The sequence below is a fragment of the Athene noctua genome, chromosome 2 (genome assembly GCF_965140245.1).
Source record: "Athene noctua chromosome 2, bAthNoc1.hap1.1, whole genome shotgun sequence".
Lineage (NCBI taxonomy): Eukaryota > Metazoa > Chordata > Aves > Strigiformes > Strigidae > Athene > Athene noctua.
The window spans coordinates 37,075,432-37,091,529 of NC_134038.1; the positions used below are offsets into that span (position 1 = coordinate 37,075,432).

Genomic DNA, 16,098 nt, shown 5'->3' on the forward strand with positions numbered 1-16,098 from the left:
CTTGGTGGTAACTGAGACTGGACTGCCTGTAGTTACTTAATTACCCAAAAGAGTTTTACCCCATTCAAAGGTTTAGGATTGAAGAATATACTTGTAATAACTTCCAAATTTTAGTCAGGAAGTTTTGCATTCTGAGGGTTCATAGACAGATAAGCTGACCAAAAAAAAAAAAAAAAAAAAAAAAAGGTGAAAATTGACATTTTTAAGGAAAACATGCAGGTCAGTATTTAGGTTAGTATAGGATGAACTTCATTTTTTTCCCATCTTTATTTCATGATAAGTTTCTACTGAATTGAATGTAACAAAAAAATTTATTTTTTTTTTTTCTTACCGGGAAGTTCTTGTCCCTGATTTGGGAAGTTGTGAGCAAAATCAATTCCTAAGTCTAGTAACTAGCTGACAGGTTTTGATTTATAGAACTTAATTCAAATGTGTATTTCTTGCCAGTTAACTTATATAGTGCTATTCAGTGTTAAAGTTTTGAATGTAACAAAGCAAATGCATATGGGGAATTGTTTTAGCCATGAAGTAACTTTTCCATCATATGCTTTTAATCAAGTCATAAAGAGACTAGAAATATGACTGTGCTGAAAGGAATATTGGTTATACCTACATAAACCCCATCTTCATCATGGTTGGATCTCTTCCCCTGCCAAATTATCCATGCTGTCTGCACTGGTCCCAGAGTGCACAGGGAGAATCTCCCCTTTTCTTGAGGTACAGAACATGTGAATTTGTATGTCCTGATGCCAGGGTTTTGAAGGGGTGCCAGTGCCACGCCAGGCTCCCCAGATGCAAGGCAGAGGTGTCCTGGGAAGCCTGCAGAGTCCGTTTCCAACAGCTTTGTGAGCTTCCTCCACATCAGGTTTCTTGGAGGAAGCATCCAGAGCCGGTGCGGGTTGTGACAACTGTGGGCTGCCTGGCTCAGCACGAGCAGGACGCCAGCAGCGGGCGAGCAGCGGCGTGTACTGTGGGTTTGTGTTTTGTTTTTATTGCAGCCAGGCAGTGAACTGGATAACTTGGAGGAGATTCTGGATGACCTGCAGAACAGCCAGTTACCGCAGCTTTTCCCAGATAACCGCCCAGGCGCACCAGCGGGCTCGGTCGATAAGCAAGCCATCATCAATGACCTCATGCAGCTCACCAGTGACAGCAGCCCCGGCGCGGCTGTGGCCACCCAGAAACCAGCAATGAGGATTTCACAGAGCAGTGAGTCCACCTTCCGCGGCCGCGCAGGCTGGGCTTGCGAACCCCCGGAGCGCGGGGTCGTGGCGCGGTGCCGTGCGCCGGCCGGGGCGGTGTGCCCGTGCGTGGGGACACAGCGCCATCTGCGGTGCGCTCCGCCCCGCCGGCACCGCTGCGCCGCCGGCAGCTGCCCCTGCGGGAGCCTGCCCCTGCGGGAGCCGGCGCCACCCCGAGCCCTGCACACCCCCGGCCCCGGGGCGCCGGCGGGGGCACCCTCAAAATACATGAACCGTCCCCTGCTGTGGATACCGGAGGGCGCGCGCGTTTTGCTGCGGTGCTGATCGCTCCTTCCCAGCAGTAGAAGGGACGAGAGAGGCTTTCCTGAGCGTGAAGGAGAGTCGTCTTCTAAAACCACAAGATTAATAGAAAGACGTATGATTAAGAGGAATGCCCGAGTTTAGTCTGAAATTGTGGCTTTTAATTGAGTCACTTCCAGCTGACAGTGTTCCTTAACTTTATTAATTAACTTACAAATCGGCGTTGAAATGTTGGTCTACCACCATGGAATAACGGAAAGCGAGCAAGATGGGTGTCTTATCGGCTATAAATGTTGAAGAAAATAGCATAAAAAGCCACTGCTTCGTTTTTTATTTCTATTGCCTAGGATGGCAAATATTTTACAGGCTTTATATATTTCTATTTACTTCCCTAAATGTACACTGGTGTTTTTTTAATAAAACATAGGGCTTAGATAATACTTTTAGCCATTCTGATGATGTTGAAATAACACCGTGCCGCTTTCAAAGGAACTCGTATTATTACTTAGAAATTGTTAGATTAATATTAATAATTATTAGTGTTTAAATTAATATTAAAACCATTACAGATCCTTAAATTATCATGTGTTATCAGTGTTGCTCAGAGAAAGATGCTTTGATTTAATGTGCTCATTTCTGTAAGTATGGGAGTACTAACAGCAACAGCACGTAAATCAGAAGGAAATCTCCATGCATCTGAAATTTTTACCATATTTTTTCTGAAGCAAGGTCTGCTGGTTCCTTCCACTGTAGCCTTTTGGCTTTCCAGAGTTAACTTGCCTTAAAATCTGCTTTCAAAGCTACTGGCAGTACAGTAACAGTATGATTATAAATGGGAGTGTCTCAGTGGTTAGCAGTTCTGTAAAAGCAGCATCCTGTTTCCCATGTAAATTAAAACCCTAAAACTTTTTCCCCCAGCTCAGTCTTGTGTCTGTGCCTGATTCCCCTAGGGAACTTCTGCCTTGTTTTCTGTAGAAGAGCATACAGGTGCACAGAAACAGTGAGTGGCTTCTCATATGCTCAAAGAAAGCAATGTAGAATGACTGTCAAGACATACACAATTCTGAAAGAGATTTGGGGGTTTAAATTTTTTTTTTTTTCTGATGAAATAACCAGCTTTCATTTTATAGGTTTTACATGAAAATACTTAAAATATTTTTACCTGGTTTTTGTTGTTGTTGGTTTTTTTAAAAAAAAAAAAAAAAAAAGACTCAAAATATGCTAGATTTGCCAAATTGCTAGAGTTTGTTGCATGGGGGACAGGCAGACAAGGAGACTTGGGAGTCTCCTTCAGTTCTGTCTTGACCAAGAGACAAATATGTGATCTCAGCACCTCATCAACTGTGTTGTTAATTTGTTCTGCATTTCCAGCTTTCCTTTTTGTAGGATCAGTGGGTGCTGGCAAAGCTACCCAATCATAACTACTCACCTATGCGATTTTTTTAAACTTTTGGGGCAAACTGTTCTGAAACTGTAACTGAAGTTTGGTTTTACGCTTTATGATGACCCTAAGCTTGGTATGGTCATTTTTGTCTTGTAAGTAAGTTTTGTTTGCTTGTTTGAGTGGTCAAGACAAAATTTTGATCTCATGGGTAGGAATTAGGTGTATGAGATGTGGTGTATTTCCTATACACACATATAAGCAAATTCACCTGGCAGAGAATTTACATTAAAAAAAAAAAACAAAAAAACAATGAGTTCCTGTAATCTGATTTTATAAAATAAGAAGAAAAGTCAGAGACCTTTGTAATAAGATGTTTCTGTACTTTTTAACAAGCTTAATAAAACTCTTAAGTTCTCAGATTCAAAAGTATCAAAATATCACTACTTTGATCTAAAATAAGAAAGAAGTTATTTAACCTCTTTATAATGTGGTGAATATAAAAGTGCAGAAGTCACTTTAAGGATGCCATTATCAGAGACTCTCCTAGGGGAAGCTATCAAGAGGTATTGCAAGTAATAATTTCACAGAAGTGGTTAATTTATTTTGTATGTATTTTGTTGGTATGGTTAGAAGTGGAATCATAGGCACAAGGTCAATGTTTGACTCGTGTTTGAGAACTAGTTGTGCACACAGGAGATGCTTTCATGCATTGGAACATTGCCCAAAGACCAGCTGAGCCAGATGCCTGCCAGTCATGGTCTGAAGCTCACTTTTCTGAGACAGCCTGCAGTTTTCTTTGCAGAGGCTGATTTTAAGAGCACAAAACACCTCAACAAAATAAAATGGTTATATAAAGGTGACAGTAACCATCAAGCATGGTTTTGTTTACCAGAGTATTATGATGGCACATCTCTAATTCTGGACCACTTATTTGTTGTTGCTGAGTCATGGAAGCATTTATTTTTATTAATGAAAAAAAAATGTTTAAAGAATTTAAGAGGGATATGTAGAAAAGAGGCTACAAGATCTGGTATAGACTCAGTCTGTCCTTAATTTTGGTAACTTCTGCAGGGGCACAGCTTATGCTGGAAAAGATTCAAAGCTGAGATAATTCCTAACGATCTGCCTCAGGATGACATCTGCATGCAATTACAGTCCTACTAGGTATAAGATTAATTGGCAGTAGTATGCACATCACATAGTGGTATATTTTGCTGTAGTGGCTCTTCTGTCAGTTAAATGGCATCATTTAAAGTTTTTAAAATATACATCATATGTAGTTTAGTGTCAGAATGTTCCATTTTGAAATTTACATAAAAATGTCAAGAAGGGATGTTTCTCAGACAGTTATGGAGTGGTTAAATTACACAGCATTAAATAGCTCAACCCAAGAGCTTAAAGTGTGTTTGGGTTCTTTTTTTTTTTTAACAAGTAAAGTTTCCATTCTTCTAACTTTGCTTTTTTCTTTGCTCCTCCTGTCTAGCTTTTAATAATCCACGAGCAGGGCAACTGGGCAGGTTATTACCAAACCAGAATTTACCACTTGACATCACACTGCAGAACCCAGCAGGTGCAGGAACTTTCCCACCCATAAGAACGAGTAGCCCCTATTCAGTAATACCTCAGCCGGGACTGATGGGCAGGAATGAAGGGATGATAGGAAGTCAAGGAACTTTAGGCAACAGTAGCACAGGTAAGATAACTTTCCATTTTTTAAAAAATAATTGAGTAACAGACTATAGCATGTGTAACTTAATGTTGGGGTTATTACAAGTGCAGGTTATTATAAGTAAAAAAGCCTGGAAAAAATCATATTTCATGGGCTGTTATGTACTGGCATACTTATTTTTCATTTCTGTTTCTGCATATTTTTAGTCCTGCTCTTTATGCACTGCTTTTCATCTACTTGAAAACTTCTAGATGAACACAGTGTATTGGCAATTATAGTCTGTTCACATCAATGTTCCAGATTCAGCTGGGGCTCAGAAAGGTAAAAATCCAATCTTTCTGCCTCGAAAAAGCAAATAAATGAGCAGTTGTCTGTAGCGGACATTCTTTCAAAACAAAACTGTGGGCAATGTTGTTGTCCTTATGATGTATATCTCTACAGACCTTGGTTTTGGCCTCAGTTATCCTTTATTTATTAGCCTTAGTTCTCATTTTAAATTAAAGAAATGCTGATGTTTTCATCAGTTTCTGAAACAAATTTTTGGGAGACATCAGATGTTGCAGTTGAATTACCTTTTCTCATAGTTTATTCCTGATCTGTGGTGCGTTGATTGATTCATGTTGTCCTAATACTGTACAAAGATAGCATAGGGGTTTCACAAGAAAAGTCTGGCTGATTGACTTATTTCAACTAGTGCATAGTCTGAGACTGTCCAAGTGTACAACAGCCGCTAAGAACTCTGAGTGAGTAAATAAATGGGTATTGTAAGTCATTTCAGCTGGCTATTCACTGTCAAAAATTTATATTTAGTTTGCATCAGTATTAAAAAAGACATGCTGCCAGACACTGAGATATCCTATTTAAGCAGTTTAGAGGTCAACTTGCAGTCTTTCAAGTGTCCCATTACTTTCATGTTCTGTATACATATTAGAGGATGTTATTCATCTTATGTATACAAGTTAGAGAGTATTATCTGTGTTCCTGCCGTTTGCTCTAGCACACCACATATTTCAGCTGATAGAATGTGTACACAAACAGAACAAACCTGAGGGTGTAACACTGAGGCAAATTTTATACAGTAGCTGAAACAATGGCCCTCTTCAGAGGGTTTTTTTCCTTGGTTATATATCACCAAATAATTGAACTGAGGAATAGTAATAATTATTTGTGTGGCTTTTAGTATTCATTTAAGGATGTTGTGAAATGCAACTGTAGAGATCAGTAGTCCAATCTGAAATCAGTTTTTTATCTGTTCTCTTGACTGTATAGAACTGAAATGTATAGATACTATGAATGCATGTCTTTGGGTTTTGGGGATTTTTGTGGTGGGGTTTGGTTGGGTTTTTTTGGCACTACTGTCAGAGTGTAGTACTCTATATATTCCAAGTGTAAATAAACTGTATCAGTTGTTTACAGTAGATGTAGGAGGACTTCCCCTAAAATAACGGTAATGAACTTCAGCATCTATCGGAAAGTTCCTGTGAGTAATTTCCCTGCACTGTATATTGGTTCAAGATTATCTGGGTGAGCCTTGAAGCTAAGAAGGCTCTAAGTTCTGAATGAAAGGACTCGCCAAAAGATGTTTGCAGAATGAAAATTTAAATTCAAGCCTTCTAACTTGTAAGTGTGTGTAGCAATAACATGTTGTTACTCAAGTCTTCATTCTCACTTAGCACTTGGAAAGTAAAGCACTGACACACACATCAGCAAACGTGATTCATTTCCTGAGGAAGGAAGTTAGGGCTATCCACACACCCTCAGCACCTGTTGCAGACTACATGTGGGAACACTTACTCTGAACAGCGTTTCGGAAATGATAAAAGGATCTTCCTCTTGTAAAATGTATAATAACCTCCAGTCCCTTAACAAAGCAGCGTAAGGCATCATTCTGTAGCTTTGCACATCTGGACGGGCAGTTGTGGTACCGTGTGCTTTGAGTGAAACTCTTCTGCATTTGTGTTGCTAAAAATGCAGCTCATCAGGCAGTTGTAATGGTAAAGCTGTTCTGAATCATGTGCCGGCACCTGAGTCTGTTTGGCTTTTGTGCAGGAATGATCGGTGGCAACGCACCTCGGCCTGCCATGACATCTGGAGATTGGGGAAGCCAAGCTCCTGCTGTGAGGGTGACCTGTGCGCCCACAGCTAGTGGCATGAACAGGCCGGTGCAAGCAGGCATGATCCGCAACCCCACGGCCAGCATCCCCTTGAGACCCAGCAACCAGCCTGGCCCGAGGCAGATGCTTCCATCTCAGGTCATGAATATGGGTAAGTCAGGGCACATGTGGAGTTTTACCTTTTGGCATACGCTGGATTGTCAAAGATGAAGCAGAAAAACAAAACAAAGCAAAGTAAAATATTCGCTTCAATTATAGATTTGATGAGAACCATATTCCGCAGTGAAAGTTTGCTGTGGAAGTGGGAAGGAAGGTGCATAAAACACTAACTTTTCTATTTATGTATTGATATGAACAATTCCTGCTACTCTTTAGGTCCACAGTGGTACAGCCGAAGAAAGGGGATATGAAGCTCCCCTTGTTTATTAAAGGCTGTAGGTTTTTTAAAGAGGAAATGCTGTGAACATTATAATTGTTCTTAGTCACTGTAAAGCAAGTACATTTTGATACTGACTCGATATACTGTCTTTTTTTTTATGCCTATCTTACTAATATTTGGATCTATGATGTCATATCTGCTGTTTTACAGTTTTGAACCACTTTCAGATTTCTCATGTTACTTTCTGAAATTTTAAAAGCAATTTTTAACAAAAAGATCAAGACGCTTTTAAGTGTAATGTTACTGAAGTCTTAATGTTTTTGTTTGCTTTTACTGTAACATACATAATTCAGTGGAAAGAATTAATATGAAAATAGATTCTTTTCACAGAAGTTATGTGATTATTTTTCCTTGACTAGGGCCATCCGAATTGGAGATGAACATAGGAGGCCCTCAGTATAGCCAACAACAGGCACCTCCAAATCAGACTGCACCGTGGCCAGACAGCATCTTGCCTATAGATCAGGCATCTTTTGGTAATCAGAACAGGTGAGTCTTAGTGTCACCTCAAAACACAGAGAGATTTTACAGGCCTATATTTTATACACCTCATGGAAACAAAGTTCTACATAAAATATTCAACAAATGTACATCAATTTAATGCTTGTAGTATTTTATGCTTATTAAATGTGTACCTGTCCAAGTAATACTTACAAATGCTCTCTTTTTAATGTGTTGGAAGAATTGGAAGTTCACAGTGAATGCTGCCAGTGCTTTGAGTAATTGTACCATTTTCACCTCTCGAGCATTAATGTGGGCATTGATGCTGTCTGATTTTGTTGTTCTTACTGTGAACGATCATACGTAACACTAAACGTAGAAAAATAGCAGAGCCTTTGTAGTTATAACATAGCTGTGTTTTCCTGCAGCTGGGTAGCATTTTAGGTAGAGCAGGACATGGTTAACTTGTTTTGTTCGGGGTTTTTCAATTGACCTAAATTCTGTAAAAGGCAAGGAAGGAAAGATGAAGGGAAAGGGAGGCTGTCTCTTTCTTGAAGTTCCTTCTCAGGTAGCCAAAACTGCAGTCTGATCACAGCTCATTAACTCGTATGTAATCTATTAACTTTGTTCATTATTAAAACTATGAAAAGCAGTTTACACTTCTTAAAAAAGAGCTATGTCTTCTCCAAAAAGTTTGCAGCTTACATTAGAGAAACTATATATATATGTGGACTGTATAAGTGATACAAAATGGACAAGTAATTGAAAATTGTTGAAATATTTTGAACTGCATAAGTTGGGATATTTTTCAGTAGTAAATGGGGGGAGCACTGAAAAGAAAATGAAGAGGAAGATGTTGGGGAAAAAAGTGCATTTGAAAAAAGTTAATCTTCTGACTATATTCTCTTATCATTATGGAAAGATGTCTTAAATTATTATCTGTAAATTTAAGTGTGGCATTTTCTCTGTAACTTTCCATGCTTTTCAATTTGTTTCCTGGTGCTAATTCTCATATTGGCATCCATATGCCAAAATCACTGTCTGCATAACTTAATTATTCACTTAAAATGACACCATAAAATAAAATACAGGGCCATATCTGGTTAACAAGCCAGGCAGATAATTCTTCCATTTTGTTACCTTTGCATTTCTTATAATTTCCTTGTGGCTGAAGATGGTGAAAAAAATTCCAATCGTGTTGCATCTAAAAGTAACCATATTTTGATCATTTGCACCGAGAGATGATGAATTGCTTGGTGCTGGCATTTCTTATTTATTAATCCCTGGTATTTGTATTTTTATAATCTAATTACCATAATGAGTATTAAATTTGATACAGGTTAAATCCTGAGTAAAAATAATTCTTTTAGAGAAAAGTTAAACATTATCATTGTGCTATATAAAAAAGGCAAAAAACCCCAAAGTAATGGTCATTGTTTAACACACAGAATTTGACAAATGTGTTAGACTTTTTTTTTATCATATGTATTCGTGCTTGTTTACAATTTGAGGGAGTTTTTTTGGCTCGCCTTATCAATTATTTTTCCAGATCACAGATTCCTTCTTTTAAGTCATCTTTAAAGTTTGCAAGCAATTTGATTCAAAGGATTTTTTTTCCCCTCTTCCCTTTTACTGATTTATAATTCCATCTGTGAGAGTTATAGAAACTTCTCTCTATATGAGATTGATCAATACTTTGTGATGTTTTAAAGGTATGTCATATGTATCCATATTTTTATTTCTTACAGTCTAGGATCTAATTTAAAAGATGTTTTTGTTAGTTTTCCTGCCTGCCATCCTTTGGTTTTTTAGGTGTTATAGCCTGACGATGCAGCTCTTTCCTTCTGCTTAGCTTTGACAGAGAGATTAGACTTCCATGGCAACCATATATCTCATTATGGAAACTAAATACACAAACATGTTTCTTTGTTTTTCCAAACAGACATGTAAAAAGGGCTCACATATAGTGCTGTTTCCTCCCTGCATGTGTGACAGCTTTTGTTGTCTCTGAGTAATTATCTGGGATGAGATTCTGCCATGATGTGCATACAGTAGCTGCCCTTGCTTGCAGAATGCTTTGCTCTTTGTATTTTCTATAGTAGTCTCGTAATATTGTACATGAAGTAAAGCTTGTGTGTGAACTGCAAAATAAAAATATGTCATTTGGCTGCAGATAAGGTGTTATTTCAGATTTAGTTTGTTTCTCAGTAAGTTTTATCCTTTTGGTTTGGAATAAATCTTTATTCTGCCTTTGTAACTGTGAGTGTGCTTTGCATACAAATTCAGGGGTGAGGTAAGCAGGATTTATAGCGCCAGCACACTCTGCCTGACAATATCCAAATTCTTGCTGACACCCTTCTGAGGCACATAACCAAGTGCATAAACTGGCACCCAAGTGTGCGATTCCGTAAGGTGGGTTGAGCTGATGCAGTGTTTTGCTGCAAACAAAAAGGGGAATGTCCTTTTCTCCCTGCTCCCTCATGCTTCTGGCCAGCTTTTCCAGATGTTCCATTTGTGCCAGCTCAGATAGTCCTCAGACCCTTCTGTGACCTCTTTGGCTTGCTTGGTCTGATAGAGAAGCAATTAAGAAGAGTGTGTGTGGAAATCAGTTCTTTTTCTACCTGTGATAGTATACTTAATCTAACATCTAAAATTCAGTTACGATTAAATTATTTAGTCTTCTGCGTTCAGTGACTATATTCTATACTGTGCTCCTCTGTTGTCTCTGTAATATGAAATCAGTACTCGGCAGTACCTTTGGTGGACTTGCTTACTTGTCAGACACACAGTGCCTGCAGGGTCTTGACAGACATTAATCACGCTGTTTAGTTATTTCTTTGCATAACATAACTTTCATCTGGAATAGTTTTCTAAACAAAATTGGCAGTGATGAAAATAATTTCTGTCTCCACTTGTTAGTTCAATCTGAGTACTAATCCTCTGATATTATTTCTTGTTTCTCAGCAGCTGTTTACCAACGCTGTGTTCATGTTTTGACAGGCAACCATTTGGCAGCTCACCAGATGATCTCTTGTGTAATCATCCTTCATCAGAGTCACCAAGTGATGAGGGTGCTCTCCTGGATCAGCTTTACATGGCGTTAAGGAATTTTGATGGTTTAGAAGAAATCGACAGGGCTCTAGGAATACCAGAACTGGTTAGCCAGGTATAGTGGACATTACATTGCATGTATTATGTATTGCGTTTAAAGTATATGTTGTCAGGGTGGAGGTAAAATGTGTTGAAAAAGGGGATTATAAAACACTTCTTGCCAGCTAGGATAGAGTTACGTATTTTGGTGGGAGTCTCTCTAACAGCTCAGGGTCACCTGAAAAGCTTCCTTCAGCCCCAAGTTTAGTCTTCCTTCCTCTCCCTTGCCACACTCTAGCTCTCCTGCTTCTGACCTGTGCTGCGCCACTTTGTTTTATGCAACTAACCTGTCCGAAGCCAGAAGCTTTTGCTCATTAGGTGGTCAAAGAAATGACTGTGTGGGAAAAAGGTAAGATCACAGCCAGCATCAGGATATAGGAAAGATGAAAAAAGAATATGAAGGCCTAGGAGCAGAGGAGCAAAATCAAGACCTTTATGTGATGGGGGCCACAAGCTTTTGCATGAGCAAACCTGTAACATGTAATTTCACCTGTAGTTTTACCTTTAGTTAATGTCTGTTAAGGGACAAGTTTCACCTGATGCAGCTGATTCCACTCCAAGCACTTAAAAGCAGATTTTTTTTTTAAATTGTAAACATGTTTTCTAAACTTTGCAGCATGAATTTGTTCTATTCTTTTTCATCCATTTTTTTCTCTAGTTATTTTCTTAGTAGATTCCAGTTGGTTCTGGTCCATTTCAGTCTTATATGATGTAAAGAAGTGTGGTATAAAAAAAAAAAATTGGGGGGGAAAAGTTAGTGCTTGATGATTCTGGCATCAAAATCATCTTTCCAAAAACAACTCTACATGTCTTTGTAATGATTTAATATTCTCAGACAAACCTAGAATACATATTTCATTTCCCAGCACTCATCAGCATCCTGAGCATAACTTCTGAACTAGCTCTGCATTTTACATATGAAATAGGACCAATGAAATCGTGCTTTGGACATGAGAAAACTATCTCCAAGCCTATTTGGTACAACAGAGAACTCAGTGAGGTGTTAAACTGGAGATATAATTTATTGGTGGACTTCAATTTTACAGTGTCCACTACCAAAAAATTATGAATAATGTTTTATTTTAAACTAAGTGGTAAATAACTTTCTATTTATTTAATACCTCAGTGGAAACAGTTTTGCAGATAACAGAACTGTTGTATTTCAAAACATGTTTTTAAAATACCAGTCAAACTTTTTATAGGAGCTTAAAGTCTTCTTTCATGAGGGCAATGAAATTTATATTTAACTTGATTTGCAAAGTCGATGTGGAATAAGCTATAAAATTATTCTGGCTAGAGCAAATATTAGGGGAGTATCTAGAATGGAGTTTAGAATTGTGTTAGCTTTTTTATGCTAATGTAAATCAGTTTTTCCAAAAGTGCCCTGAAAGAATTAGGCTCTCTGTTCACATTAGCTTTTGTAATAGTTATTTGAAGTCATTATTTTGTTTAAAGATACTGATAAATATCTACTTTCTTATCCTTATTCATTTGTAACATCTTGAATTTATCTTGTATTCAGTGGCAAAAATGTGCTGGCAACACTTCATTTACAGATTTTGATACAGCATTTGTCATTTCAGGTTTCTATTTGTTAGCAGAATGATAGAGTGATGATGCTAAGAATGTGACAAAGACTGTGGGTCTTTGTTTTAAAAAGAAAAGAAGAGAGGAGGAATTTGTCTCCATGAATATGTTTTGACACTCAAAAAATGCATTTCTATTTGTTTTGAATTTTTATATTTAGGTAAAGAAAATTTATGTAATTTTCTGTTTAAAAGCATTCACAGCCTAGCAGGTTGGTTTTGCAGGGTGACTGTATTAGTCTCACATAATCCTGTGAAAAGCCATGTCCTGCCAACTGTTTCTATTGTTCATGTATTTCTGCAGAGCCAAGCTGTCGACCCAGAGACCTTCCCCAGCCAGGAGTCGAGCATCCTGATGGAGCAGAAGGCTCCGGTGTTCTCCCAGCAGTACGCGGCGCAGGCTCAGATGGCGCAGGGCAGCTACGCGCCCATGCAGGACCCGAGCTTCCACCCCATGGGGCAGCGCCCGGGGTACGCAGCCCTTCGCATGCAGCCCCGGCCCAGCCTCCGGCCCGCCAGCATCGTGCAGAGCCAGCCAAACCAGCTGCGGCTCCAGCTGCAGCACAGGCTCCAGGCACAGCAGGTACCTCCCCTCCCGTGCCCGGTTCCACGTCGGCGCAGGTGCCTCTCCGAGGCAGAGCCGGCTGACTGACTGTCAGCTTGCTGCGAGGAGACCAGGTCTTAAGTGTGTACCCTGCTTTATTATAGCGTCATTCTGCTTTGAAACTAAAAACACTAGCCGTAATGAGTTTTGCTGAGACAATACCCTGCACATTCGTTTTTTGTAATCTTTTTTGCATCTTTCCGTTATTCTTTCTCTAACACTGTTCAGGAACATGCCTAGTTTTTAAGCCTAAGTCTCACTGATTCTTTTAGGAAGGCTACAGGGTGCTTTTTGTTGTACAGGTCTTTTCCTGTTTGTTGTATCTTGAGTCTTCCAGTTAACCGAAGTGCCTTTTCTTTGTTGCTGCCTGTTACCTACATCTTTTCCTTGTGGTAGCCTTGGTCAACTTTTAAGGATCATTTTAAGTTGTTGTTTCTTGTTTCATTTTTAAATTTATAGGTTTGTAGTACTCTAAATAAGATATTAATGCTTTTCTAGTGGAGGAGGAAAGATCATTTCTGCCTTCAGACATCAGGATAAGGTCTAATTGAGAGTAAACCTCAACAGTCCAGTCCCAAACTCAAAAACAGTAGGAGCTGTAAAGGCAGCATGTTTGGTAAACAGCTTAGTGCCTGTGTTGTCATTTGTATAGTGCGTTATCTCCTTATGAAACAGGATTCTGTGAATAGTAATAGGACTTGAGCAGCAAAACTAGTCCCTGCTTGGATATGTAAAACTAGGTCCTCAAACCAACTGATCGGGAAGTAGACATATATACCTCTGTATATAAAAATTCCCTTTTCTTGTTTTCCTTCTAAAAACTTCTGGGTTTTGTGTTGGGTTGTTTCTTTTTTTCTTTAGAATCGGCAGCCACTGATAAATCAGATCAGTAGTGTCTCCAATATGAATCTGTCTTTGAGACCTGGAGTGCCAACACAGGTGAGAGAAATAGTACTTTTTTAAAAATCACTTTGTTTTCTTCTTTCTCTCTCCAGTTAAATAGGGTAGTAATGGTATGTGGTAAACACATATAATAAATTCTAAAGCTTGAATACAAATAATGCAGTATGTGTGATAAGAAGTATTTTACTGTTTTATTTCTGAGAGTCTTTCTCGTATTTACATGGGGTGGATGGTTGTTTACTAGACATACAATATAACTGCATTTTAACCAAGCTTCTCATTTCCTAAAGATGCAATTTTAATGAGCTACTCTATTTGCAATTGCAAATCACTGCAACATTAAACACTGGTATTATTTCAGTTACTGACTCTTGCACTGTTGGAAGTCTTTCCCAGCAGAAGTATTAATAGGATGATTTTGTCCCGTTTAATATTATTGTTAGTTGTGTGATGAGGGGAAAGAAGAGCTGGAATCTGCCAGATTACTCCAGTGGAAATGCCTCCACAGGTCAGCTTGCTTGAGGAGGGGTTATTGATAGGTGGTGGTGGTTTTCCTTGCAGGGTCCTATCAACGCGCAGATGCTGGCACAGAGGCAGCGGGAGATCCTGAGCCAGCACCTGCGGCAGCGGCAGATGCAGCAGCAGCAGCAGCAGGTGCAGCAGCGGACGCTGATGATGCGAGGGCAGGGCTTGAGCATGACCCCCAGCATGGTGGCCGCCGGTGGCATACCAGCAACCATGAGCAATCCGCGGATCCCGCAGGCAAACGCACAGCAGTTTCCATTTCCTCCAAACTATGGTACTGGTTCCACCCCCTCCAGTGCATTTCTGCAATCCTAGTCCCCCGTGTCCTCCCCACTGCTGGGTTCAAGCCCCACTCCCACAGGTCCTTGCCTGGCCCCCTGGGAACAATGGGAAACGTGAAGGTTGGGGCCCCTTGGAAGTCCTTAAGTGCATCATAGTGCCTTCCACTTTCCTAGCTCTAGTACCACGAATTCTCCAAGCACGGCTCTTCTTTTGAGCAATAGTAGAAGTGCAAGGTGTGTGTTTGTTTAGATAGATAGATAGATACATGCAGATAAAAGTGTGTATGCACACATGAACACATATATGTGGATGTATTGGCTTGTTGGACTCTGAATTTTGACTGAACTAAACAAACCAATATATAAAGTGTGAATGAAGAAAAATATGTGAATTGATAGTGAACAGCATAAAATGACCAAAACCAAAGCTGTACCTAATTCTTTTCATTTTGATAATGAGATCCTGCTTAAATATCAGACAGATTCTTGCCCAGGAAACATAATTCTTCATGTGTATGTTATAATGATAAGTACTGTATAAGTTATATTGCAATTATATTAAATAATATGTTATGTGCAAGTTCTGCTGATACAACAAATTATGGCCATCCAATTCTAAATTTGCTGTCTACTCTTACCAATCTCTTACCTTTTACACCAGTTTCTAAATCATAGTAGTGCTTTTACTCCATGTATTTGTAATTGCTTTATGAAAATTAAGAGACATTGTGTTATTCCCATTTTATGATATAAACAAAGATACAAAGAAGTTAAGTCACGCAGACAGTAAATGTAAAAACAGATTTTATTCCGCCTGATTCTTATCCCAGCATTAAGAGTGGCTTGTTTCTGTTGAGTATGCTGTTTGTGATGAATTTAAATAAGACCAAAGTGACTTGGTTTAAGACATAATTTCTGCACACAATTGGCATTTTACATCTTAAATTAGGATTTCTTTGCATCTAGATAATTTTTTGATTTTATAAAATCATTAAATGATTGCACAAAATGGCATTGCCTCTTTTTGCAGGGACACAGAAATAGAGGTACTAAGGTTTTAAGAACATTAGAAAAAATTGAAAATTGTAGCCTAAATGTTAAAAGGCAGTGCCATGCAGTAAATGGGTCCTGCGTAAGTTTCACCAAAATGGATTTATAGACAGAAGCAATATGTTTTATTTGCTCGTTTGAATGCAGTTTCTGGAGGGGAAAAAACAATCACTTACTAGTGTTTTTCTTTTGGTCTGTAGAGGAATGAGACCACTTATGTGATTAGGACACACAGGTAGCCAACACATGCAAAATTTTTTTTAAGGTTATGCGTATAATATTAGTTGATAATGTCTTACTTTTAATCTAAATCCCACATTAAGTCACAAAGTTGTAGGTTCCAGATTACTTAAGTAGGACAGTCTGCAGGTGGACTACTTAAGTAAGTCTACATAAGTAGACTTACTTAAGTAAAGACATGTCTGCAGGTATGGGACCTTGGTTTGTTTT

The 16,098-nt window shown here is 38.9% G+C and overlaps 1 protein-coding gene across 2 annotated transcripts in view; it reads left to right on the forward strand.

Annotated features, from left to right (window-relative positions):
* The window catches only part of NCOA2 (nuclear receptor coactivator 2), a 197,138-nt gene that overhangs the window by 164,709 nt on the left and 16,331 nt on the right, over window positions 1-16,098 (forward strand). For both annotated transcript variants that reach the window (XR_012633103.1, XM_074898853.1), the window contains exons 13-20: window positions 999-1,209; window positions 4,370-4,579; window positions 6,605-6,820; window positions 7,468-7,597; window positions 10,550-10,715; window positions 12,590-12,868; window positions 13,751-13,828; window positions 14,354-14,591. Coding sequence is in view for 1 of the 2 variants with exons in the window: in XM_074898853.1 (XP_074754954.1) it covers window positions 999-1,209; window positions 4,370-4,579; window positions 6,605-6,820; window positions 7,468-7,597; window positions 10,550-10,715; window positions 12,590-12,868; window positions 13,751-13,828; window positions 14,354-14,591 (1,528 nt within the window). In the remaining variant the exon portion in view is untranslated. The remainder of the gene's footprint in view (window positions 1-998; window positions 1,210-4,369; window positions 4,580-6,604; window positions 6,821-7,467; window positions 7,598-10,549; window positions 10,716-12,589; window positions 12,869-13,750; window positions 13,829-14,353; window positions 14,592-16,098) is intronic.